The sequence below is a fragment of the Drosophila yakuba genome, chromosome 2R (genome assembly GCF_016746365.2).
Source record: "Drosophila yakuba strain Tai18E2 chromosome 2R, Prin_Dyak_Tai18E2_2.1, whole genome shotgun sequence".
Taxonomy (NCBI): Eukaryota; Metazoa; Arthropoda; class Insecta; order Diptera; family Drosophilidae; genus Drosophila; species Drosophila yakuba.
The window spans coordinates 21,267,678-21,293,257 of NC_052528.2; the positions used below are offsets into that span (position 1 = coordinate 21,267,678).

General features: G+C 39.8%; 3 protein-coding genes across 5 annotated transcripts; 2 read left to right on the plus strand and 1 right to left on the minus strand.

Annotated features, from left to right (window-relative positions):
• Positions 1-10: 10 nt before the first annotated feature.
• Positions 11-1,581, plus strand: LOC6531707 (CAAX prenyl protease 1 homolog). Its single transcript, XM_002092462.4, has 2 exons — positions 11-142; positions 202-1,581. Exons 1-2 carry the CDS (start codon positions 32-34, stop codon positions 1,450-1,452), a joined length of 1,362 nt encoding a protein of 453 aa, XP_002092498.1. The 5' UTR covers positions 11-31; the 3' UTR covers positions 1,453-1,581.
• LOC6531708 lies at positions 1,520-2,675 on the plus strand. 2 transcript variants are annotated; one of them, XM_002092463.3, is made up of 3 exons: positions 1,520-1,615; positions 1,854-2,264; positions 2,319-2,675. In XM_002092463.3, exons 1-3 carry the CDS (start codon positions 1,539-1,541, stop codon positions 2,527-2,529), a joined length of 699 nt encoding a protein of 232 aa, XP_002092499.2. In that variant the 5' UTR covers positions 1,520-1,538; the 3' UTR covers positions 2,530-2,675. The 2 variants fall into 2 exon arrangements, with proteins under 2 accessions (XP_002092499.2, XP_039229053.1); XM_039373119.1 differs by having other exon boundaries at positions 1,530-1,615; positions 1,877-2,264.
• LOC6531709 (calbindin-32) lies at positions 2,567-24,765 on the minus strand. 2 transcript variants are annotated; one of them, XM_015196020.2, is made up of 12 exons: positions 24,570-24,765; positions 13,919-14,135; positions 13,744-13,829; positions 13,597-13,686; positions 12,513-12,599; positions 12,294-12,434; positions 11,883-11,938; positions 11,769-11,814; positions 6,994-7,005; positions 4,430-4,486; positions 4,290-4,361; positions 2,567-4,231 (listed from the first exon to the last, which is right to left on the minus strand). In XM_015196020.2, the coding sequence occupies exons 2-12, from the start codon at positions 14,067-14,069 to the stop codon at positions 4,085-4,087; spliced, it is 945 nt and encodes a 314-aa protein (XP_015051506.1). In that variant the 5' UTR covers positions 14,070-14,135; positions 24,570-24,765; the 3' UTR covers positions 2,567-4,084. The 2 variants fall into 2 exon arrangements, with proteins under 2 accessions (XP_015051506.1, XP_002092500.1); XM_002092464.3 differs by lacking the exon at positions 6,994-7,005 and having other exon boundaries at positions 24,570-24,764.
• Positions 24,766-25,580: the final 815 nt, after the last annotated feature.

The window sequence follows — 25,580 nt, forward strand, 5'->3', positions numbered from 1 at the left end:
ATTGTTTGTTGGGGGAACATGATAAGTTTTGATGGCATTCTACGATACTTGGCCGAAAATAGATCCAGTCATAGTGCTGGTGGTGTTATGTCTGATCGTGTTAGTTGACCGGATATGGGAGATGATACTCACCAAGAGGCAGGTAAGTAGCGGATTGGTTGCTTCGCCGATTAAGAACTGATTGTGGATCTCTTTCCGCAGCAATTTGTGTGCCTGAATGCGATTATGGTGCCCGAGGAGCTGAGAGGAATCATTCCGCCGGAGATTTACCATCGGGCCCGCATCTACGAGCTGCATAAAACGGAGCTACAGCTATGGAAGTACCTCATCGACTTGATAATTACGCTTTGTGAGCTGATACTGGGTTTCTATCCGTTTCTCTGGAAATTGTCTACGATGACTCTACAGAGTATTACCTCCCAAGAGTTCTGGATCACTTTGATCTTTGTGTTCTACCTGACCATTTACATCTGTATAAGGTTCCTGCCGGTGGTGTTATATGACAAGTGCCTGCTGGAGCTGCGGTATGGGATGTCAACCAGGTTTCCGTGGTACTGCTACTGCGGTGTTGGCGCACTGGCCATTCTCGTGAGCCAGCTCGTCTTGCTCCCGTTGGCGGCGGCCATTGTGTTCAGCGTAAAGTTAATTGGGTACTACTTCTTCCTTTGGTTCTGGCTCTTCTGGGCTGTATTCACCCTGTTGCTGGTATTCTTTTTACCCTACTGCTGCATTCCGTGCATTGGACGACAGGTGGTTCTACCGGAGGGCACTGCCCTCTATACGGAGGTGAAGCGGGTTTGCGATATGGTTGGCTTTCCCATGAAGCGGGTTTTTATCATTAAGACCCGGACGATGCAGACCAGTAATGCCTATTTTTACGGAAGCTGCTGTCTGAAAAGAATTGTGATTTTTGACACCCTGCTACTGAACAAGGGCAAGGAACCCAACGAGATCCATCCCTATGAGGTGGGCAGAGGTCTGACCAACATGCAGGTGGCGGGCGTGGTGTGCCACGAGCTGGGTCACTGGAAGCATGGACATTTCTACAAGGCCACAATCATCATGAAGATTCACTTTTTCTTCACCATGGGACTCTTTGGATTGTTCTTCCATTCCCCGCAGCTGTACATGGCAGTGGGTTTCGCATCTGGCGTTATGCCCATCATTGTGGGTTTCATCATTGTCCTGAGATTTGCCATGACTCCTTATCTCACGTTGGCGAATGTCCTGATGTTGTGGAATCTGCGTCGCTTTGAGTATGCCGCCGATAAATTTGCCCATCGCTTGGGATACTCCATTCAACTGAGGATGGCTCTGGTCAAGATCTATGCGGATCACATGAGTTTCCCGGTCTACGACCAATGCTATGCTCGCTGGCATCACACTCATCCCACGATACTCCAGAGACTGGCCTATCAGCAGAAACTGGATGCGAAGGCCATGAATACCTGAGCCTGATAATCTCAGTAGTCCCCGACCTATAAATCCATTTGATTTTGTATGTTTTTCGAGATATCCTGTAAAATTGACCGTGTTACATGACCATGACTCGAACAAAAATTGCTACGCCCCGCTGTGAAACTATTGCCAAATTGGTGGTCAGCATCGGCAGTGGGTGAGTTTATTGGCACTAGAATGGAGGATTGTTCAAGGGAAGTTCAGAAGCTCTGATGGGATCCTTCTCTTTTGCAATTATGTTTAGTATATATAAATGTTGCCAGAATACTACATTTAAACAAATTCTAAAGTATATAATTAAATACATAATGAATTAAAAATTTATAAATTATAATTAGAAGATAGATTTAAAAACATTTTTCCATTTCAATTCTCATCAAAATAAAATCCATTAGCGAAAGCTTTCTCACTTATGCAGATGCCACAACACGATCCTTCTGCGCGAATCCCTCGTGGTTGAACTTCCAAAATGGGATGATGGAAGTGGGGCCAATAAGCAAACCCAATCCCCATGATTCTCAAAAGGAGGCAGCTTCGTTTCTGGAGCGACATTTCGGAATCAGGTTTCTGGATTCTAAGCCGTTGAACGAAAGTGGGAGTGCAGTGGATTTCCAGGAGAGGAAGACGATTATCTGGCACACTTGGCTGGTGGAGAAGGTGAGGATTCCTCCAGCTCAGTGTGCGGTTATCAAGGACTGGAAGGATCCCTGCACGGAAACTCTAGGCACTTGCTCTTGTTCCTGGCACTTGCAGAACTGCATGGCCTGGCAGCTTATTATTAGTAATCGTATGACGGATGCCAAGTGGTAACTATCTTATATCTAATGTCCATAGTATTTACCTAAAGAGTTCCATACTAGCTTCTGTTCGCGAATCAAGAAAACAATGGACATTGTCAACTGTCTCGTGGACCCGGAACTGGAACAGGACAATTCTTTAAAGGATTGTTCTACTCCCTTAGCCGCGTTGACCGAGAAAGTGTTTGGTGCCACTGATCAGCTGAAGAAACTGATAGATCTTCTAGAGCTCCAGGAGAAGCGCAACCGGAGATACAAACGCCTGTATGAATAGGAAAACCATAAAACCATAGGAAAGCTAAAGACAGCGATTGGAGTGCTGACCCCTTGATGTCTGCATAGATTGTATTGTATTTATTTTATTAAAACATTTCTGTTGTATTTCGATAGTATTAGACATATATCCATTTAGATATTCGATATTTGGTATCTTTGTTTCAAATAGAGAAAGTCTGTTTCGAAGCTTTACATGCATGTGGTTTTGAACAATATCTTAGGATTAGCATAAGTATGTTATCATATAGAGTTGTATCATAATTAGTATATTTATATGATAAGTTGGCATTTTGTTGCATGTCGTCTTTACTCAGGGTTTCAATTTTAAAGGCTTCGGATTTGATCTATTTCATAACTATGGCTCTAAAAGTGAATCCTTGGGCAAAGAGCGTTTCAGGATTGGAACAACTTGTCTTTGTTTTAAAGCTTAAGTTATTAGTTGTTAATTTTTTAGTTAGTTAGGTTTAAAATAATACAATGGTAACAGCTTGGAAAGGGAATATGTATTGAAACAATTCATAATGTATATAGCTATAGCACCTTGAAAGAACGTTAGATAGTTCGTAGCATTGTAGGTTAACTTTCGGGTTTCGTTTAAATTAAGTAACCGATTTGCCTAAGCTGCGGAATTAAGTGGAAATGTTTGCCTCAACCGGCGTCAATCTGCTCCTCGTAATCTCCCCTCGGGTGGAAAATGCAAGGACGAGAGTGTCCAACATTAACTGGATGCATCACCACCCTCCGGCTTGACATTGTCACGTTCAGGTGGCGGATGCATTTTCATTTGCATTCACCTGCATTGGTGGCAATCACCCTCGGGCTGATGCAAGTGGCTCTTGATTGATTGATTGATGTTTGCGGGAGGTATTCATAGCACACATAGCACAAGAGCGGGGAGATGGGCGCAGAATGCAGCCACCCACTTTTGGGGAGGGTTGGGGGTTACTGTCACAATGATTAACAACAATTATCTACAGATTGTAGCCACACATATGTTTTTACTTAGGTAGTCTCAAATGAATGTGGTATCCTTAAATATATAACTACTTTTATTTCGATTTTAATTGGTAATCAAATAAAATACGTTATGCAAATACACATAGAAAATATAAATACATATATAGTATAATATAAAATCGATGTACTGATCTTGTTGTTATCATTTCTTAATTGTTTACTTTAAGTGGCTCGATTCAGTGTTGCAAATTGTTTGACTGGATAAATTTCCGTTTCGGTTTCAGTTTGAGTTTGAGTTTGGGGGAAATATACTCTCAATATCTTAACGTACGATAAACATTTATTTAAGATTGAAACATTTATATTAGATTTATTTTACCAATAGCTTCGTTTCGGTTTGGATTTTTCAGGACTCACCCCCGATTCCAATATACTTTCCTTTTTTTTTTCATTTATTTGCTGCCCCATTTAATGCAGCTCTAAAGTAAACAATTGCCTAGAAGCCCATTTTGGCCTCGTTTCTGGATTTCCCGCGTTCGGGTGACAAAAATAGAGTTGGCTAAAATCTCTTTGTGGTATGTTCGCGAACATCCGGCTTACTCCTCCTCGTCGGGCGATATTTTGGCCAGTGTCAGCAGGATCATGGTCAGTTCTTTCCGGGAGATCTTTCCATGCTTGTCGGTTCCAACTCCCCGCATGATGGTCTCCTCGAAAGCGGCCAGATCCTGGGCATCATAGTCGTCCTGCAACCATACAGTCGGAAAAGTCTTCTTATTTACTTTTTACTTGAGTGACACATACCTTCTTGACCAACTCTAAAAGGTCCTTCAAGAAGCCCTTGAGCTCCTCGTTTTCAATGGTGCCGCTATTGTCCTGCAAGCATATTGTTTTATTTTATTTGACATCTTTATAAAGGTTCCTTAATCGATTGCTTTACTTACACGGTCGTAGAGCGAGAATACCTTTTCAATATCCTCTTTGGTCAACTTTGTGGCGCCCTGTGGATACAAATTGCAATACTCAATATAATATATATAACAAAATTCGTTTATATGCATGTTTCACATAAAATTGTATTTTTAAATAATGTGTAAGGTTCAGATTTAGCATACTTTTCTTACATAAATAACAGTTTTTGAATAACGTATAATAGGGACACACTAAATTTAAATAATTAAGTCTGAGAGGAAGTATGCTAAATCTATAAATCAAATGTTTGGATATCAAAAATATTTTTTTTTTAATTCGGATAGCACAAAACTCACTTTCTAGAGTTTTGCTTAGACTATCAAAAATCTTTCTAGATGGACTACCCTATAACATCATAGGCCTAAACTACAGGTCGAGTTGTGTCTTTTGGTGCGATTTTGTTTTTGATTAGTTTAATTTAAAGGTATGAGCTCATGCAGAATACAGCTAATTATAATGAAAACATGCTTTTAGGAGTTCAATGAGAAATGACAAATAAGTCTTGGGAAAACCCTAAGAGAATAATTAACATGCTACGTATAAAAAACAAGTATTCCATATTCACACTCATTCATTAAGCTTAAGGTAAAAGCCTAATTATGCTAAATGAAACATACTGCCGTTTATTATATATGTGTGTTTCTGCCGTTGACATTCGCTAATTAATATGAATTATGGCCCAGGTAGAGCAGATTTGTCATTACCATTTCCCATGTTCATTCGGGATTTTCCCGGATGTGTTTTCCACGAGGGAACACGAAATTTATCGATTCCATTTGCGCCCGGCAAATTGCACGAATTACTTTCCGCCATATATAAACCTTCTTTCACATGCGTGTATGTGCCCCCCACATACTCATGCAGTTTCGAATTTTGGGGGTTATGCAATGTGGCCAAGGTGGCGCCTCAAGTTCACTGCACTGAGAAAAATAATAAAGTATTTCAAAGAAGTAAGCCTTGTAAATAAGCTCCTTGCTTATGCAACAGAAAGCATTTAAATCGTAAAATGTAGCCTTAAAGTATGCATTAGCGTTGACTATTTTAATGAAATGCACTAAACTTCTATTTTCCACAGTGCACTTACGCTGCGAGTGAAAAGCTGCGAGGTGAAACTCGAGGTTTTGTTTTCTTTATCCTTGGGAAAGTCTGATAACATTTGTTTTACTGGCGCCAAGAAAACGCAGCGGGCGCACTGTATTTTTCTTACCGGGATTAGAAACCCATTAAGTGGGTACCCTTTTCCGCTTAAGCCTTAAAAAATAAGCTTAGCCCGGCATTATAAATTGCGATCCTGCTCCAACTTGGTGGTGGCAAAGCTCCTTAAATTGAATTTCACACGAACGCAAAAGGTATACACTTAGCTGGGTTTTTATTTTCATTTTCGTGGCCTGGCTCTTTGTCAAATTGCCCAGACTCAAGTCGATGTTCGCCTTGAACGTGATGCGATGCGATGCGATGTGGCCCCATGCCAACACATTGATGAAATGAAGTAATTATTTTACACTTCAACACTTTGAAAAGCCGATGGCAGAGAGCGTGTCAGCCTGCGGCTGCCATTATCCATATGGCACTGCCACAAAATATATCCATTCCCCCAGCTCTCCAGCTCTACAGCCTCACAGCCACCGAACTCAATGACTAAATTATGCAAAAGGTTCCCATGGATGAGGAAGGAGGACGAGGCGAAGAAATTCCACATCAACGTGTAATTTGCGTGGACCTCACATCGTTAGGGCAAAAGCTGTTCACGTACTGGGATGTAGGGATGCAGGGATGTAGGGATGTGTTAAGTGGCAAATGGGGTGGACCAATGCCATCAAAAGTCTAATTAGTAGCTCGTAGATATCATTTTCTTGTTTCAAGTTGGCTTGTGGCTTTGGGCTAGGACCCTAAAAACGGCAAGTTGCAAATTACTCTAACTTTTACTGGCAGCAAGTTTAGTTTCTCATCGTTAATAGAGGTATGCTTTTATTAGTGACTATAACAAAAAAGAAGAGAAACTTGGACGAACTGTCTAAAAGCTTTTGTCCAAAAAACTAGTATATCGCATTATACAATTTAAAATGTCTGGCACACTTCACCTCTTAGGTGGCTTAAAAAACCTCATAAATATTTTGATAGCACTTTTAGCCACTTATTGACTCCATTATTTTAACTTTGAAAGTGTATTTGAATATATAAGCTCGCCTTATTTATTGAATGGATAGATTTATAACATTCACGCAGCAAAAATAATATTTTATTCTCAAAAATAAGAACATGCTGTGCTCATGCATTTCTGTATATGAACATGAAATTTAATACATTGGGGTGTTTTTCTTCGATAAATTTAAATTGTTGAGTACTCAACAAAACAAAAAACGATTGTTTAAACAAGTGTTATTCAAAGCACAAAATGATACACTTTTATTGAGAGTTTAAATGGGCCACCAGTGTCTTTGTAATCACTATATTACCCACATGAGTTATTATTTTTTGTGGGGCTTTTCTTTTTTTGGTTGTTTGAATGTTTCATGATGGGGTGAAAAATACTTACGTCAATGCCCTCCTTCAGTGTGTGGTTTATATATATATATATATACGTTTTTTATGTTATTTATTTCATTTCATTGGTATCGGTTTTGTTTGCAGTAATGCAAATAGTAGTTTGTGTATTGTTTTACGAAATATTTTTGTTTGTTTTTTTTGTTGGCAGTGCAATTGGTTGCAGATTGTTGTATGCAAATTTTTGTATATACAGCAGATGGCAAGAGTTTTGATTTGCGGTAATTGTTTTGTTATTTCAGAGTTGATTTTCAAATTGCATTTGTGAGATAAGTCGGAAGTTGAAGGTGGCAGCCCAAATTGTTATACACCACGTGCACGGTATAGTTAATTCGGTAATTGTTATTTTTAGTTTGATATTTGTTAAGTTTTTTGTTTTGAAATAAAAATGCACAAGATTATAGAAGTATATGCAAAGATATATGGTATATATTGTTGATAGTATACAGATGGCATAGAGGAGGTAGGCGGGGGGAAACGAAAAAGATATATAGAAAGTTAGAAGAGTCATAAACTGAAGCAATTTAAGTTTGTTAATGGCTGTTAAAATTAGGCAAATATTAAATTATATATATTTTTATTATTATTTTTTTTAATCATTGCCAGCGTTGATTAAATTAGCGTTTTAAAGTTGTATACATGATTTTAGGCTAAAATTTTAATTATTGTTTTAGTAAGCTAAAAGATCTAAGATCCGGATGCAGTAAAATCAAAAGTGAGAAATATTACGTATACGCTTAGTTGAACGTAAGCTAGTCAAATGCATTACCAATTGAAGAGCAAACGATTTCTGCTTTCTTAGTTAATTGCTCGAAATTGTTTCTAATTGCAAGTTTTAAAATTAAATTACAAGAACACGAACTGAAAAAATGTCTGTGCCGCGATGTCACGTATTTACTTAGCCGAGTCCTTGGGGTCATATACATATGTTTTTTGTTGTTCCCGCCTTCAAAAAAAAACGCTAAGTGTACCGGGCTATTTTTCACAATGTCCTGCTGCTTCGTGTCCCTAGTTGTCTGTCCACCACCTTTTTCCCCGCCCTTCCTGTCCACACCCATTGCCAGTTGCAATGGCTTTTCCTGTTGCAGCACATTATGTCACTGCTCGTTGCGGTGCATGCGGCGTATACGTGATGTGCATTAGCATAACGTTTTCTGGCACTTTTGGCCACCAGCCAGCAATACACTGCGCCATATAATTGGACGCCCGGAGACAGAAGTTTCTGGGAGTCATGCAGCTTTACAAAAAAAAGTTTTGGGGGCATTGCATAGGATGTACGAGTATAGCTCAGCAGCTGGCCCACTGCGGTTATCAAAATGCTGATGCATGCTTTGGCTTTTATGGTTACGAAGAAATTATGTTGAAAAGTAATAACTGCACCTTGGGTAAATGTGCTGGAAATACCTATTTTATGGCTGCCAGAAGCCGCGGCTTCCAGCCTTTTTTATGGCACTTCATAACGGCCGACTTACGATGGTAGGATGGTAGTATGGCGAAAGTACGGTAAGTACAGACGCGTATCTTTGGTGGTCAGGTGCCTCGAATGCCTTAGGATTCAGTGGCTCGGAACTGAGTGACAGCAACCATGTCCGCGCCGTGGCGTTTTCGATTAAAATCCAACTTGTCCCGCTACATTGTTATGCATGACTCCCAGCGACTGGTGCCCCCTCTTGTCCACTCCCACCATCAATAAAAACCAAATAAAATGTCGTTTGTGCTGCGAGCTGTAACAATGAGCAAATATGCGGCATGCAACCCATGAGCACCGAGCACCGAGCACTGGGCATTGTTCGTTGTGCAATCCTGCGACTTCTTCTGCTCCTCGCTCGGACTGCCGCTCCACATGGGTGCACATCGCTACATGGCTCTGGGTCCCCAGTCCTGCTCCAGATCCTTTCTCCACCCTGGCAAAGAGGACGTCCTTCCGCGCACAACACAAATATCTCGTTGAAGGAACATGCGAGTTGCATTTGAATTTACACCAGCAGCTTGCCATTTTATATTGGAAAGCGTGAAGGATGTAAGCTGACATCAAGAAGACTTCAATATGTTTATTTTGGATAGAGAAGTGATGGCTTGTGAAAACATTTGCATTAAATTTGCTGGGCCAAAATGTGGCAGCTAGTTTGATGAAATTTAAAACGTTTATAGAACGGTCAAAATTCCCTTTTCAATATTTTTTTTAATTTAAAGGATTCTTCGTTATACATTTTTTAATTAAAGCTAAAGATCAGAATCGTAAGTTTCTCACAAAGAAAGACGTCTAACATTTTCTCTGCGTTTCAGATGAAACAAATATGTACTCCCGCTTTTTGAAGCAAAAGTTTCGTTAATTAGCTTTGAAATATTATAATTAAATAGTCGTGGGTGTTCATTTGGGGTTTCAGTGCATCAGAAACGCCAATTTTCGTAGCCACATCACCAAAATTTTCCGCTTAGTTTTCAGCAACGTGTGGGATTGCCACCAAGCAGCCAGCAATGTGATTAAGTGCAATGGGAATCCGATTGCAATAGAAAACCGAAACAAAATGGGTTCTGGCTGAATGCAATGCTTTTGATTTCGAGACCACTGTTCGAGGCGCCACCCACTAAATTTGGCCGAAAAATAGCGCTCCGATGGCTAACACATCCAACTTTTCGGCAACTACTGCCAATGAGCAATGAGAATAAGCATCAATGCGACTGAAGCACGTACATTTGCAGCAAATAACAATAAGAGCACTCAATGCCCTTCGATTCTCCCCCCTCAGATCATTTGGCCGTGCATCTAACCCACTTGATTGCCAAGAACAACACCGACAACCGACAACCAAATGGAGGTGGTTTTCCTTTGGGTGGCAAGTCCATGGATTGTACACATATGTGGCGTTGTGTGGTTCATGTGGCAAACAGCAAAAAGGAAACCCAAACACGAGGACGAACACGAGATGGGGCAAAAAAGTGTTTGCTGAGGACGTGGAAAACGCGACTCGGGAAATTTCGAAGGGGCTGGCTCAGCAAATTGGGAGTTTTCAAGGCTGCAGGTCCAACATTTATTTCCGCCTGCCCTTATTAAGTAGCATTACTTATGTACAGTGGAATTGTCTGAACTGATCCATGGTACTCTAGCTTCGCAAGCACATTATATACTTCAAATCATTAAATATTTTTTTAAGAAATTTCAAATAATGTTTGGAAACCTCTTTTTTGAGAAGCATTTCACCTTAAGGGTCCATATACGTGAGGCACTTTCCATCAAGACTTTCATAAGCAGCTGCTGCATTCAGCAAACAAAACGTTTTCTTGGTATTTGGATGGCCAGATTCCTTGCCAACATGCTTAAAATGCGAAAACGGAAAACATGCTCGAAGTATATGCTCCTTTGGCCAAGTTTTGGCTTGCGGGTAGCTACGTGACATTCGGAGGCAGTCTCGAATGCAATGACAGTGCTTCATTTAACCGCATTTGGCATCATCAGCATTTGGGCCAAGTCAAAATGGGTTCGTAGAATTTCCCAGGGGAATTTTAAGGCCCAACATCTGGCGGTGGCTGCTGTCGTGGCCAAAAAGTTTGTTTTCCCAACACCACATGGCTTTTCTTCTGCTAATTGTTCGGCTGGGTATCTCTTCGAGGCAAACTAATATTAAAGTATTTAATGGCCAGCCATTTGGGGACTTTCCACCTTCTGTTTGTGTAGTGATTGCTGTTTAGCTTCCCCGTTTTTTACAGCCCATTCAAATCGCATCAAATCTGTTGACGCTTCAGCAAAAACTGGGGAAATAAGGAAGCTGTTGCCTTCGGAAATTGATTCCACCAGCTCCCACGCATTTTATTTCTCCGAAAAAAAAAGAGAAATTGGTGTGGGTGGAAAGCACCTGCCAGTTTCAGCTGAGCTTTGCCATTTTGCTTGGTTTATTTTTACGATTGTAGACAATATTTCTTTGCTATTTTTTGTTTGGCCATGGCTTTATTTGTTGCGACGCAGACTAAATTGGCTTGAATATATTTTTTTATGGCCAAAAACAATTCTATGTTGCATTCAGTTTCGAATGCGAAAGGAAAAATAAATAGTGGCGTTGTCCTTTTGTGTCAAAAATTGTATTTGCCGATCTGTCGAGCGAGCATGAAAAGCTTTTAAAAGGATTTAGAATCTCTGTTGAACCGAGATTCCATTCTGAAAAGCATAACACTTTCGCTTCCGAATCATTTACTTTTGAAAGTTAGTTTAGTCCATGGACTTTTATTTGCTGCCATAGAATGACAGTAACCATTGCAGGGTTTTTCGCCAATTAATGTTTGTTCATGAGTGAAAACTAAATTTGGTAATTGATTTTTATGGTAATTGATATCCTATATAATTCTATTTAGTTATTGCTTCTTCTCCGCATGGAAATTCAACTATTTAGCTAGTGCCCTGACTAAAAATAAAATGTTTGCCCATTTTCTTACAATTTGTTTTTAAAGATTATTTCCCAAGTCGGCACAGACATCGCTCGAAATGATAGATAAACAAAAGAAAAGACAAAACCAATATGCATTGCTGATTGAGTTAGTTGCAAAGCTAAGTTAGTTGGAAAGTCAAGGCTGCAGCTAGTGATAAACCAAAAGTCCAGGCTAAAGTCCTAGGTGCTAAACGTGTTTTGTTCAAGGCAAGCCGAGTTTGAATTGGTTTCATAAATAAGTTCTTAATAATAAATGTTTGGAGAACCGCGCTATGCCGACAGTATCTGCTTTTGGCAATTTCCTCGATTGAACGATGTTTCTGCACATTTTATCTTTGTCACTTACCTTAAACACTTGGCGGCACAGGAAGTTCTCTTTAACCGGAAGCAATCTGCAATAAATAAGTTAGTTGGCTGGCTGCTGCCTGGAATTTCAGAACGCGACTTCAAGGACACTTACTTGGCCATTTCCGACAGCTGCAGACGTCCGTCCTTGTTGGCATCGAATACTTGGAGCTGAAAGCAATCGGGACGGGAATGGTGATTGGTGTTTGGGCATACATTATTGTGTGTTTATAGCCAGTCTGCATAATTTACACTTTTGTGTACAAAGTGCATGGCTCATCTGTCAATAATCACAGCAGTTCAGATCACATGTATCTCATAATGAAATGGTTTTTGTTTAGGAATTCTATGTCTAATCATTAGGGAATTTTGATTAAGTAGTTTATTTGTTGACATGGATATTAAGTTCTTATGAAACTGTTAGTTGAATACCGAGTATTTGTAATAGAGAAGCAGTTTATATATTTTTTGTATTTTTATCCAATATCCTAATGAATTTAATTGACTGATTTTATTTCTGACTTACCATAGTATCGGTGTACTCAATGAGCTTGTCCTCGGACACATCGTTAATCTTTTTGGCCTCTTTGAGCAAATCGCGCAAGAAATTCTTCAGCTCATCCGCTTCAATGTAACCCGAATTGTCGGTGTCGTATTCGCGCCATATCTAATTTAATTGGAAACGAGATGGGAGTGCAAATTAATTGTGGAATTTCTGGGTGCGAAATTCCAGATTGACACCTACCTTCATGAATTCAACGCTAGATTCCAGAGGATTATCGAAGCGGAAGAGCAAAAGGAAATTCTCCTCCATGGGCAAAAGTTGAGCCAGCTGCGGAAAAGAGGTACAAGAAAAATACCTTTTTGTTTCAGTGCGTGACTTGACAATGAAATAAGTTATAAATGGGAATGCTCCGGGGAATGCTGGGTAGCTAAGTCTGCTATTTTTCCGGTGCATTGCGTGAAAGGCGAGAAAATCTTGCTGCACTTTCATTAGCGAACAGCCGGAAAAGTTTCGCTGCCGGCATTCGTTAAAAGTTTCCGGCATAATTCAAGTGTCGAATTGAAGCCCTCGCCCTTTACAAGTAATCATCTGTGGCCGGAAAAACTTTATAATTCGCTGCGGCCGTGGGATTTGCATTTTTATTTGCTGTTGGTAATTACAGCACTATCGTAATTAAAGTTTATCCCCAGGCCAAAGCCCTGTTGACAAGCCAGTAATTTAACAGTCCATGCCATTTCAATCGGTTTTCGACGTGGCGAATGAGTAATGTGGACCACATGAATTATGAATTCACAGTGCCTTTTGTGTTGCGAGCAATCTTAATCATGAATCCATGGGGGACCCGGCCACTTGAACTTTTCACTTTTCTTTCCCAAAACTTTCTTTTTTTCCGTGGGCTCATTTATCAAAAGTCCATTGTGCACTGCTTTATTATTTGGTATAAAAAAAAAAAAAGTAATGGAAAAATCCCCTTCCAATAGTCCGTACTTCTGCTGCCAGTTCAACTTCAATTAAAAACTCATTTTATGTGGCCTCCACACAATGAGGGAAAACGAAGAAAAAACTTTTTTTGGGCCAGGACCTTGCCGTACTTGCCAGTAGCTGATGCTTTCTCCAGGGAAAATCGCCAAATAATTTATAGGTCTCGGGCCGGCCGAGACATTTAAAAACCAATTTAAAGAAGGCAAGGAAGGCGCCAGCACGACTTACGGAAATGTCATTTCGAATACACAAATCCATACAGACAACATTGCGCATACGACATGTAAGCCCCCAGAAAACCGAAATTTGATTCCGACGTAGGTATACGTAGGTATTTACCCACCTCTCTGATATCGATTTTACCATCCTGATTGTCATCGTAGGCCTCCATGAAGCAGGACTTCAGCTCCTCGAGCATGGTGTCCGTTACAGCCTGGGGATGGGGACAGAGGGATTAAGATGCAATTGTTCCATACCATTTCTGGCTCACCTCCGGACTAATGTCTGTGGCATTGGCACTCGACACGAACTCCCGCAGGAATCCGTCCAGCTCGGTGCCCTCAATGTAGCCATTTCCTAAGGTTGAAATTCAAATAAGCAATGACATAAGTGAAGTATACTCATTTTGTTGAAAGTTCTTCATGCCTTGGTTGATCTACACTCACCATCTTTGTCGTAGTGCGCCCAGACATCCATGAACTGGTTGGCCGACAGCTTCTTGAGTTCCCTGGACTCGGGATCGCGATACTGGCGCATAAAGTTGTGGGCCTTCTCGATTTGAACGCGCTTGGCGGCGGCGGCGGCGGCAGAGTCCATTTCTTATGGTTTCTTTTCTTGGGTTTATTTGTCCTCGCTGAGAAACTAGATGCTGAGCAATTATCTCTGGGGGAGCAGCAAAAGAAATACAACAATTAATTTGCAGCCATTAAACGCTATGCTCGGTGTCTGGGGAAAAGCCAGTTGTCAGCGCAGCTGAAACTGTCAAATTAATAGCATAAAACAGAAACACCCACGAAAACCCACGCAGCTGCAGGTCCCCTACACACGTACACGTGTATGGCGGGTGAGAAATGGTCACAGTGGGAGTCCCACTGCAGCGCAGGAGGCGTCGACATTGCATCGGTGAGCGGGGATTTCCCGCATCTGAAATAAGACAGAACGCCACCTCCATGCGGCCCCCAAGCGACCCCCAACCCGATCCCCAACCGACCCCCACTCGCACATCGCTTGACACCGCCCCTGTCACAAGTCATTGTGAGTTAAACACACCAGCGGCAAGAGGAAAAACATGAAATGTAAACAAAATTGCTGAGCTACCCGCAACTGCAGTTGCCTCGCGGATGGGTGGTTTTAAAAATAAGAAAGGAAAGTCCTGGGCTCAAGGCGCGTCTGCAGATGATGTTGGCTTGAAAGGCACACTTAAAAAAATAATTACCAAGGGTGCGCAACTGCAAGCGACCTTTCTTTGCTGGGCTATTTACTTTTAGAAATTCAGTGAAAATCTTTATTTTATAACATCTTTTTATTGAAAAATATATTTTCTGTTTAGGATTTATTCCTTCTTAAGGACGAAAAGAACAATTTAATTGCATACTTTCCGGCGTTGAAATGCATGTTTTCATGGGTTTAATGGGTTGATAAAAGTATTGAATTTATTAAAGCAAAATTTTAAAACCCCTTTGTATCTTATTTAGCTTTTAATCCACCCTTTACTGTTCGTCTCTTGAACGTCTTAATTATATGCATACAAAAGGCTTTTAAAGTTAAAATATGGCATTCAAATTAATAAAGGAGCAAATAGTGGAATATGAAAACCTGATATTTACTAAATGCAAAGCTGTACTTAAGTGGACATTGAAAAGTGCCAGCTTGGCCTGGATTTAGCCAGCTCGTTTGCCGGCTTCCGGATATACGTATATACGTATAAAGTCAAAATATGGCATTCAAATTAATAAAGGAACAAATAGTGGAATATGAAATCCTGATATTTACTAAATCCAAAGCTGTACTTAAGTGGACATTGAAAAGTGCCAGCTTGGCCTGGATTTAGCCAGCTCGTTTGCCGGCTTCCGGATATACGTATATACGTATACGAACATATATCTGCGGTGGGAATCGTTGACAGTTTGCTGCGGTCGCTTCTCTGTGGCTAAAACAACGCTCAGAATAGAAAAGCCGTGAGCATAAATTTGCAGCAGATGTTACCACTAAATGAGTTTCGCAATGCACACTGTTCTTGGCACACGAGAAAATTGCCACTAATTTCAATTTGAAGGGCAATAAATGGGGGGACTGTATCAGGTGTTCTAAAATTAGAAGCATTTTGTATAATCAAGGTTGAAATTAATCCACCATTAAACCTTATTCAAACAGTGAAAAGTGTACCATAAAAAATCATTATCGCACTTGGTGCTGTACCATAAATAAATTTCAAAAGTTAAAAGTTCGGTTTCCTCGATAAAACTTAAGCATCTTGCCAATTCTCAAAGACATTCGACACTGTGCAATAATCGCATTAGGACCAACTTCTTGACTGTGTCCCCATTGTTTATCGAACACGCTGCCAATATTAACTTTCATTTAATTTGCCGGCAAACTTTTCGCATCGCATCGTTCGCGAGGACTTTGGGAACTAGTGTCATCTGCCTGCAGAACAAGTTGGCCCGCATTAACCGGCTGCGTTGATGGCCATTACCTGCGAACGCTCTCGTTCGGGCCAAGTGAAAGAACTTGTTCTGCTGTTTTTTCCTGCCTAGTCATTTTATGACCTGGAAATTGCATTTCACCCACTGCAGTCGCCTCAAGCCTCTTCCGCTGTTCACCCAACCCACCAACATCCTTTGTTGTCCTTGTTGTTTTTTTTTGCTTTTTTTTCAAATGTATGTTGAGAAAGGAAGTGCTAGAACTGTATACGTATTTATACGATTATGGCGGAATGCTGGTCGAGAACTTTTGCAATCCAGAGTGCAATATGGCAAATACTTTTGGCCCCGCTCCAACTGAATGCCAGCTAATGCTGAACTGAATGGCGAGGTTTAAGTTACGGCTTTAATATAAATTGTGTAATGAGCTGTGGACCAAGCTGCAAATGCAGTGCCCTCGGGGAGAGGAATTTATATAGAAAAAATACGCAGGCATTCGAATTTGCAAAAATATAAATATTTTCTACCGTATTAAAGGAAATAAAAGCAATTCCAAAGGGAATCTCTCAGTATATGCTAAAAAGAAACTAAATACAGATTTTTCGGTGTGTTGCCCAAATGACCACGATAAAATGAAAAGCAATAATTTCCCAATAGAATCTTCTTCGAAACGGATTTTCCTAATCTGAGATTGAATAGTTTAAATAAATGGAAAACATTTCACTGGTATTTTGCCATTTGAATATGCAAACCCATGCAGCTTGGTGGGGAAATAAATAAATCAATATGGCTAAAGCAATGAATATATAATCAGCCGCAGGGATTCAGGAAAATAACTTCAATAGCGACTCTATATTTTCTGGTGTGTCTACATACCAAGTTGCAGTTTGTACTAACGAGACAACTTTTATACTTGGCTTTTTGAATATTCAATACTTTTTAGCCTTGGGCCCAACAACAAATTAAATCAATAAAACAACGATAAGGCAAAAACATGAAATAAAATGCTGCAGATAAAAAGTTGGTTCCACCAAAACTGCGACAAAGCGTCCCCAAAGGAAATAAACTTGGCAAACTTCATATTTAAATATTCTTTCGCCGCCACGAATCAATGGGATCGGCCTATTGAACAGGAAATATTTTTGGTTTACTCGACGTCACTAATGGCCGCCTTGCATGGCAAAAAAGCCAGAAAGCAAATCGAGCCTTTGGGCCAAGAAAAACGCAGATAAGCAAAAGCAAACCAGACTGTCAAGCCTCGTTGGCCGCATTGCATAAGCCGCGGCTTACACTCGATTTTCAGTTCTCAGTTCTTGGCTTTTCTCGGGCGCGTGCTCGAGTGCCACAGGAAAAGTCGGTGGAAATCAGAGGGGGGTGCGGGGTAACGGCAGGGAAAAGCGCAGAGCACCTGCTTACCTGTCAATGGAATCCATCCGTCTGTCTGTCTGACATTGGCATTGCCCCACAATGGCCACCCACAGATCCACCCATTCCTGGCCATGTACTGACTTTAAGTGCATTAAGCTCAGTTCGCAATTTAATTTAAGTGTTTTTCTGTTTATTTTCCCCGCTTGACGGCGGACTGTCATTTCCCCCGCATTTTCCCCGCTTTTCCTTTTCCCTTTCCTTTTCCCCTTCCTGGTTTTCCCCCCGCTTGTTGCTGGCGTATCTGTTATTATTTCTATTTTAAGAACTTGCGCCCGACCGCAGTGTTTTTGCCTAGTCTGAATTATAGACTAGGGTTTTTGCCTTTATTTGGTTTGATGGCATACCATTGCATCTATATATAGCTTTAATTACCACACAGTTGTACTATACCTATTTGTAAGGAGCATTATTTAACTACAAGGGCTAACTAAAAAGGGTAATCCACATTAGGTGCAAAATTGTTAAAGCTGAAAATCCGCAAATCAGCGAGCTGGAATTATATTTTACAGTTTTATAATAGCTTTTTATGTAACATAAAATATTTATCTTTCTTTCCGTTCTTGCGTTAATTTAATTAAGTTTTGTTTTCGCAACTTCCGTAACAAAGGTGTCCTTTCAATTAATGATAGCGTAAATGATGGAAGGACTCCTCTTTGTCTCCTTGCACCTTGGGTCACTTTCATGGATCAATGGTATCTCAAGGCATCCATCAAATCCGCCATCCATTACAGAATCCCTTAATGGATTTCTCCCCGCTTTCCACCCACAAAGGTGATAAAAACGGAGTGTGTGAGCTAATAGAATCATATCAATGTTCTAATGCACCTAAAAATGCACTTAGGTAAAAGGTTGTAAAACAATGGAGTGACTTCCGCCCCGCTTTCGTTTAATAGGATATTTCATGTTTACAACCTGACCATAATTCGTACAATGTTACTGCACTTTCCTTGCCATTGGCCATGAGTGAAGCAGAAGCAGTTGTAAAGCTAGATGATGGCTTTCACGAGTTGCTAAAACCCTTACACTTGTATCCATACAACGAGGGCATCTGCCGCAAAATACGTAAATGTCAGCCAAAGTCGCATTCATAAATAATAATACGAAAAACTCCTGCTCGCACAAAACCCACTCTCACACATCTGACATTTGAAACATGAGCAGACCTAGCAGACAGACAGTTCGCTGTAAAATGCATTCAAGTGCAAGGGACCTGCAGCTCGGGCACTCAAATGCAGGGGATTGAAATAACATACTGACTGACTGGCAGAAAGTTTTCCTTGCCCGCAGGCTTTTTATACAGGCAAGTCTAAAAATATCATTCTTTGAATAAGTATTTTAATTTTTAATTGACAAAATTAGTACCTGCCCATATATATCTTTTCTGAGAAAGATGGCAAGCTGTGAGTTTACATTAACTAAAAGTCATTAAGGTAAGTTTATAAATATTATGAGATCAAGAAATATATCATCATAAAAGAGTAAATGCAAAATAACACATAAATAAATGAAATAAATACTCTTTCTGATTGGCAGAAAGAACTATAAATTTGCATTATATATCAAGATTTAAAACGAAAATCAAAATAGACTAAACTAAGGCTACCATCAAAGTCCTGATTTGAATAATTGCTAAGGCACCACTGTGCTTAGCATTTGAAATGTAAAACACAAGGTGGTGGTGGGTGTACTTTCAGTTGGGTCTTTGTTTTTCCTATGTCTTTGAGTTCAAGGGTTACGGCACTCACACTCGAGGGCCTGCATTTTTCGCGGCATAATAAACTTAGCCTTGGCTTGGGCCACTCTGGGCCACCCAAAAGAAAACTCAGGCGAGCCCAGGCAAACCCAAGGCCCAAACAGGGCCAGTTGACATTGACATTTGCTTGGCGTGCCTCAAGAAATATGTTTGTATATGCAAGGCTGGTTATCCCAAGGAATATTCATCAGTTAATCCCCCGAGTTGCTTATTAAATGGTAGGTCCAACATTGATTTGCGTGTCCACCCACAAAAGCCGTAGACTTATCCCAAAACGGCTTATGTCGGATGTCGGACACAAAAGATTCGTATGGTAAGGGGTTTAAATTTATGGCCCAAATGGTCAGGCGGACAATTTGCAGAAGGATCGACAAGAGAAACAGCGTAATTTATTGCATTACGGTTTATTTTATTTGGCCCAAAGAAATTGGTAGTCAGTGGGTTGCGGAGCCATCATAAAAATGCAGTTAAAAATTTAAATGCCAATTTGCTAGGTCATCGGCGAGCAGATGATTGCTTGCCAAGGTACGTTGGGCATTATGCGAAAAGTACCCAATGAGAATCTGTTGATATACGAGTGTAGTGTTGATATAAAGACGGGAAACTTGTCGCTGATTTATGGACCCGTATGCCCCAATTTATGGTGTGCAAACATAAATTTTAATTGCCCAAAAGTGGTCATTTCGATAGGTATAATTATAATTCACATGTTTAGCTGCTACCAGAGAACTCACTTAATGGAATGGTTTATGGCTTTTGATTTTAATAAATCGCTTTATTTATTTTTCCTTCCTCTGCAGCGGCGAACGATTTAGTAGGATGCCTCACATGTTGATTTATGTAGTTTGCATTCAGAGGAGGATGATGATAATGAGGAGGAGATGCCTCTTCCTCCGGACCTGGGCACTTTGTAAACAATTATAGAAATTATTGAACGCCGAAAAGAATTTCTTTGTAATTTACTGTCGATAATCTACCCAATTTGTGTACTCGTGTTGGAGAAGCGATTTGCTAAATTACAAGCATTTTTGGGGGGCACATTGCATCTGGCTCGGTAGCCGATTTTATCTGGGCTTTTTGTCATGCCGAGCTGGCCAAGAGTTGTTTACGATGTGTTGCCTGGTGCTGGTGTGCCTGCTGCTCGGAAGCTATTGTGTATTTTATTTTTCATTTGTGTTTTTTCTTTTTCCACTCCGTCAGCGCTGCGTGCGAAAGAAAATGTGTGAAAATTCGCAGGGCCAGAGGGAAACTATTTTCAGTTCTCTCCTTCTTTGTAAGCTAGTTGCGGTGCTGTTTTGGCCGCTTTTTTTCTGCCCACTTTTTCTGTTGCTGCTGCCCGTACTTTAATTACATTTTATTGGTCACCGCGGAGCCGTAATTAGCTTGGCCAACTCTGGTTAACCACTGGGCTCCGTTGAATTTATATTGAAAAATAATCTAGCATGGATGAAATCTAAAGAATAATGGTTTTTTGCATGACACCACGGTTTTTACATTTTTTTGCTCTTTGTCCGGCGACTGACACCCGCTGGGCTTTAGACAGTTTTAATTAAATTCCCAATGGACAGAGGGGAAATGCGATGTCCTGCCATGCCAACTCCCCATGTGGCCATACTTATGGATTGTTATTAGTCCCCGTCAGCTGTGAATAAAATTCAATTCGCTCACATGCAAACCGTGTCAGACGTCGATCCTTTGCTTGTAGAAAGCAATAAAGTACGGAGAACAGATTAATTATGGTGTGCATACCATGTCTGGGGTGTGACAATTAAATTGATTCCATCTTTCAACGAATTCCGTCTTAGTGCTGGCATACACTGCGTATACGTGATGCATAGGAAGTGACAATTAAAATGAAACCAAAAACAATTGACAAACAGTGAAGCTATTAATTGAAATAGTAGCCATATAAAATGGCAGAACCTACAATTTCTTACTTGAATTCCGATGTATTTCGCTTTTTGAAAAGCGAAACCAAATCGATATCTTATTAATATTACATTATGATGATGACATTAAAATTTATAGGCAAAACTGGGTAAACAAATCACCGGAAAAGCGAGTGTTGTCTCAACATTTGGGATAGAACGCACTTCGTAATGGATATGCCTGTCACTCAATTTGAAAATTGTCACTGTATCGAGGACATGACAGTTGTAAGGGTCGAAAGGGGCTCAAAAATCAAAAGCTATAAATAACAAAATAGATTGTGGAGTCCTGCCAATCTCTATCACAATTTTAAGACGACAGAGTGCAAAGGTATTGAAGAAGTTTGCCCAATTACTGGAATTGCAGTTTTATTGCCTGCCATCATAAATAACCGACAAAAGGAAAGCGTCGAAATGAAAACCGGGCAAACAAGCCAAAAAAAAATTCCTGCAAAAGAGACCTGCGTCATTTGTTTTTCTTTATTGTATTCTTTTGTTTTTCACGGAATCCAGGAAAAAGCAGAACCATATAAAGATCACAATAAATGCAAAACTGCTAAAGGTATGCACATATGTATATATTTTCCACACACGAATATTTACTTCATCGTTTTTTAAAGACTTTCCTAGTGTTTATTCAGTTTGGTGACGCAACGCGTAATTGTGGCCGAAAAACCTCAAGTGATGATGATGTAAATATTTACATAGCTAATAGAAGGCACTTTTTGCGCTGCCTTTGCGTAAATAGCAATCAAGAAATAATAATAATAATAATAAATAATAATGCTCTTCGGGGCCAAGAGCTGTAATTAACCAGCTGGATGTCGGCGTGTGGAAAGATTTCAGGCCAGAGTCAATACGCAAAAATGTGAAATACAACAAGAGGAAAATTATGCTGATTGCTGTGGGATCTCCACCACTTCTTGGTTTGTTTGCACGGACAAAATACATATTTGACAGACCCTGCGGGGCATTCAAGCACCTCGATAACTTTTCCAGCAAAACGCCTCGTAATTAGAATAATTATTACCGCTAGGCGCGAACGTTTTTTAATGGCACTTTGTGTTTTTGACATTGTTCTAAGATAATTACGCCCAATACCTGTGGGCAAAAATGCCTCTTTCAAATGTGGCAGGACATTTTCGAAGGTGGTGGGTGTACTGAAAATAACTGTCGAAAATTTTCAGGTTAAGTAAAAGAAGATAAAAGAAGAAAGGCTGGTTGTATCTGATGTGTCAAAAAAATTTAAAATATAAAAATATATTTTTATACAATTTTAATAATTTCTTTCAGTTCGAATGAAAGCCAACTCATCAAAATGCGGATTAACATTGCTTCCCCGAATTTTTTCCGAGTTTATATTTATTTTCCGAAAACCGCGCATTTCGTTTAAATAACGCAGAATTAATATTGAGTATAAATTCGTTCTTTGAAAAAAGTAGATAAATAATTACCGGAAGCTTTGTTTTACGAATTGCTTTCCTTACTAACTGGAAATTTACAGAGCCCATATTTATTTTGGCAGCGAAGAGATTACATCATTGTTTCCATTTTGTATTCGAAAGCCCACACAATTTAAACTGCAAATAACTCATCAATCTTGCAGTCCCTGAATAGTGTGAAATTAATTCAAATTAATGGCAATCATTGCTCATCTCTGCGTCTGTCAAATGACGTCGCCATATTCGGCCAGTGTTTTCCATCCGCTTAATCACCCATCCTTTTGCGAATAGCCGTCTATTTATAAACGAAATCCAACTTCCTTCCCAATGCCATTAAATGGCCGAGAATGCAAACAAGGCCTTCATTCTTGGCTGACAAACGTATTTATTTTGATAATTCTTCGGCTTCGATATTTCTATTTGTTTTCGCTGGCCGAGAACGTGAACAAAATCGAGAACAACGAAAATGAAAGCATCTCAAATTAAATGATCACAGGAAATTAGTTATTTTAATTGTTCGTACACGAAATTCCTCGCTTGACTTTGTGTTAAACTAGGAACGTAATTGCAATTAAGCAATTAGGCAATGGGTCGAACGTTGGACAATCCGGATCGTGCAAGTTACAATTGGTATGTCAACTAATTAGCCAATTCTGCACTTGGCAAACAACGCTGTGTATCTTCTGCGAATCTTCAGGGGAACCCAGCGAAGGGTCGTGTTTTATATTTAGATATTTCTCAATTATTTTTGACAGCTCCCCTTATGCTGCACAAAACATAAAAGGTTGCACATGCTCTCGCAAGGTCCATTTTGATTTCTAATCATATTTTTTCATTCTTGCTCTAGTTCTTTGTTTTTATTATTTTATTAATAGTTTCCTATTCATTAATTTGTATGCCTATTTATTATAAATGTCATACATTGCCTATTTATGTTAGTTTCTAAATATTTTTAAGTGCGTTTCTTCTACGAGTATGTGAACATCTCTTTAGCAAATTTGTTCTTTTCGATTTTTTATAAAACATCCTAGCCATTTTAGAGGGTATGCAGAGCTTCGTTGTCTCACAAAAGTCCTTGATTTAGTCATAATTTTCAATTTGCTTTATTTCATGGCGTTGCATACATTCGGGCGTCGACTGCGTCGCCGATTGCAAGAGATTTCCACGGAGGGAGATTTATGAATGAGCATAAATTAGGGGGACTCGTAAATGTTGGCACGCAGCCCCACTTGGCATTGCCACACTGTAGTGTAGTGTGGTGCCCATTACCATGGCATTCCAACCCATTCCCGCTCATTATTTGTCCCTTCTGCTGTTTAATTTTGCGTATGAATAGGCAAAGTCAAGGACATTCGGCGATGGCGACGGCATTTCAGTGTCAGTTCCTGCGGCTGCCATTCGGCATACCAATGAGGGTTCGCCTTCTATCCTAATTGAATGCGGACTTCTTGAAAAATTATCACAAAAAAGGTTTGGCCCCGTGGTGCCCGGGAAAATGCAGATATTTGACACGCTTTAAGCTGTTAGCGGGTTGAATACGCAAGGCCGAAACATTTTTTCATTTTCACTGTTGCTCTTTTTTCGACGACCTCTTCAAACCAATTTTCCACCTCTTTGGCAATCCATTGCAAATTGAACGTTTTTTTTTGCAAAGGACAATCTGCTCAGCGTTTGTCAGCTTAGGCTAGTTAGCCCAGATTTAAAAGGCTTTTTAGCATAGATTATAAAATTTGAATAAAATGATTGGAAATCGTGAGAAAAAATGTAAATTTCCTTTTTAGAAGCGTTTTTTTATATACAAAACGAATTCATAAAAAACGACTCTGAAGAATGCAGCTTTTTATAATGTGGACCACTAATGTATTTTGTTTTGTAGAGAATGCTAATATTTTAAATAAAAGGTTAAACACTTTTTTCATATTGAAGAACCTAAATTAAAATTTCAATAAATGCAACACTTAAATGAAATCCTTTGCTTTGTATAAATAAACATTTTGGGCGTTTAAAAATAAACATGTATAAGAGGTAGTTTTTTTATGATATTAAAGTATAACTGTCGAAACCAATGTACTTATATAGTGTTCTCCGCCTATAAAATGTTTCAAATAACTTGTCATATTTACTTTTAATAACTGCTGCTTGCTTTTGGAATTTCTTCTTTTCCAAAACTTAAAATTCACTTTTCTCAACCGTTTTTCCAGGTGATTTTCGATTTAATATTTGGTTAAAACGCACGCGACGATTGCCGTTGCCTAATACTTGACGGTATGTTATCTTTGGAGAACCGCTAGCGCCTAGAATCCTTTGCAGACTGTTTCGATTATGGCCAGGTCTTTTGCTTTTATCAAAGTGGAAAACTCAACACGGAGAGAGCGTAGGAGAGTGTTGCAACCGCACGTTGGCAACATGTTGCTGGCAACAAACTGTTGAATTGTTTTTCTTTTTGGCCAGAGATTTCCTGGGCTTTTTCCTTCTTCTTCTCTTATGTGGTATTTCGTCCGGGCAAAAAAAAAAAAAATGAGCGAAATACGCAGCATATATGTAGGCTTTGTTTTTCTGTGATATGGCTAATTCCAAGTAAACTTTGCGCCAGCACTTGCAGTTATCTACAAAATATCATAAACATACATTTGAAAATGATTTCCGCCAATGCTGAAACTGCTATGTTTTTCCTCTCAATTTTTGTGGGTGGCTGCGGGTGGTAGTGCGCTTAATTGTAGTTCCCCCAGGGCCTTTTGACTTTCAATGTTTTATCTGCATGCCATATTATAATTCACTAGAAACGAGCTTCCTTCGGCTGCCCTTCGGGCACAGTGCGTGTGTGTGGGTTTTCCTTTTCCCATTTTCCTCGGCCCAGGCAATGTCAAGTGTTACTCATGCATGGCCGCGGAGCTTTTCCACATTTTCCCCGCCCCCAATCCACCTGGTTTCTGCTCGCGTGCGGCTCATTCATTATTCATCTTTTACTTTTTACTTTCTGCCTTTTTCTTCGTGTTCTATTATACACATGTATGTTTTGTGAGGACTACAATTGTGCAAGGATTTATGTCTAAGCCTTTAAAGTTAATTGTTATGACTCTTGAAAAGGTTTCTCCATTTTGACCGAAACGAAAACTAAAAGTGTTTATTAATCA

What these genes read in the sequence shown, in the direction of transcription:
- LOC6531708 (XM_002092463.3), top strand. Translation starts at nt 1,539, where the DNA reads ATGACCATGACTCGAACAAAAATTGCTACGCCCCGCTGTGAAACTATT. An exon ending in GTGGTCAGCATCGGCAGTGG is followed by an intron (nt 1,616 to 1,853) that starts GTGAGTTTATTG and finishes AAAATCCATTAG; the next exon opens with CGAAAGCTTTCTCACTTATG. An exon ending in CGTATGACGGATGCCAAGTG is followed by an intron (nt 2,265 to 2,318) that starts GTAACTATCTTA and finishes GTTCCATACTAG; the next exon opens with CTTCTGTTCGCGAATCAAGA.
- LOC6531707 (XM_002092462.4), top strand. Translation starts at nt 32, where the DNA reads ATGGCATTCTACGATACTTGGCCGAAAATAGATCCAGTCATAGTGCTG. An exon ending in TGATACTCACCAAGAGGCAG is followed by an intron (nt 143 to 201) that starts GTAAGTAGCGGA and finishes CTCTTTCCGCAG; the next exon opens with CAATTTGTGTGCCTGAATGC.
- LOC6531709 (XM_015196020.2), bottom strand. Translation starts at nt 14,069, where the DNA reads ATGGACTCTGCCGCCGCCGCCGCCGCCAAGCGCGTTCAAATCGAGAAG. An exon ending in TTGAGTACACCGATACTATG is followed by an intron (nt 11,939 to 12,293) that starts GTAAGTCAGAAA and finishes GATTGCTTTCAG; the next exon opens with CTCCAAGTATTCGATGCCAA. An exon ending in CAGCTGTCGGAAATGGCCAA is followed by an intron (nt 11,815 to 11,882) that starts GTAAGTGTCCTT and finishes TATTTATTGCAG; the next exon opens with ATTGCTTCCGGTTAAAGAGA.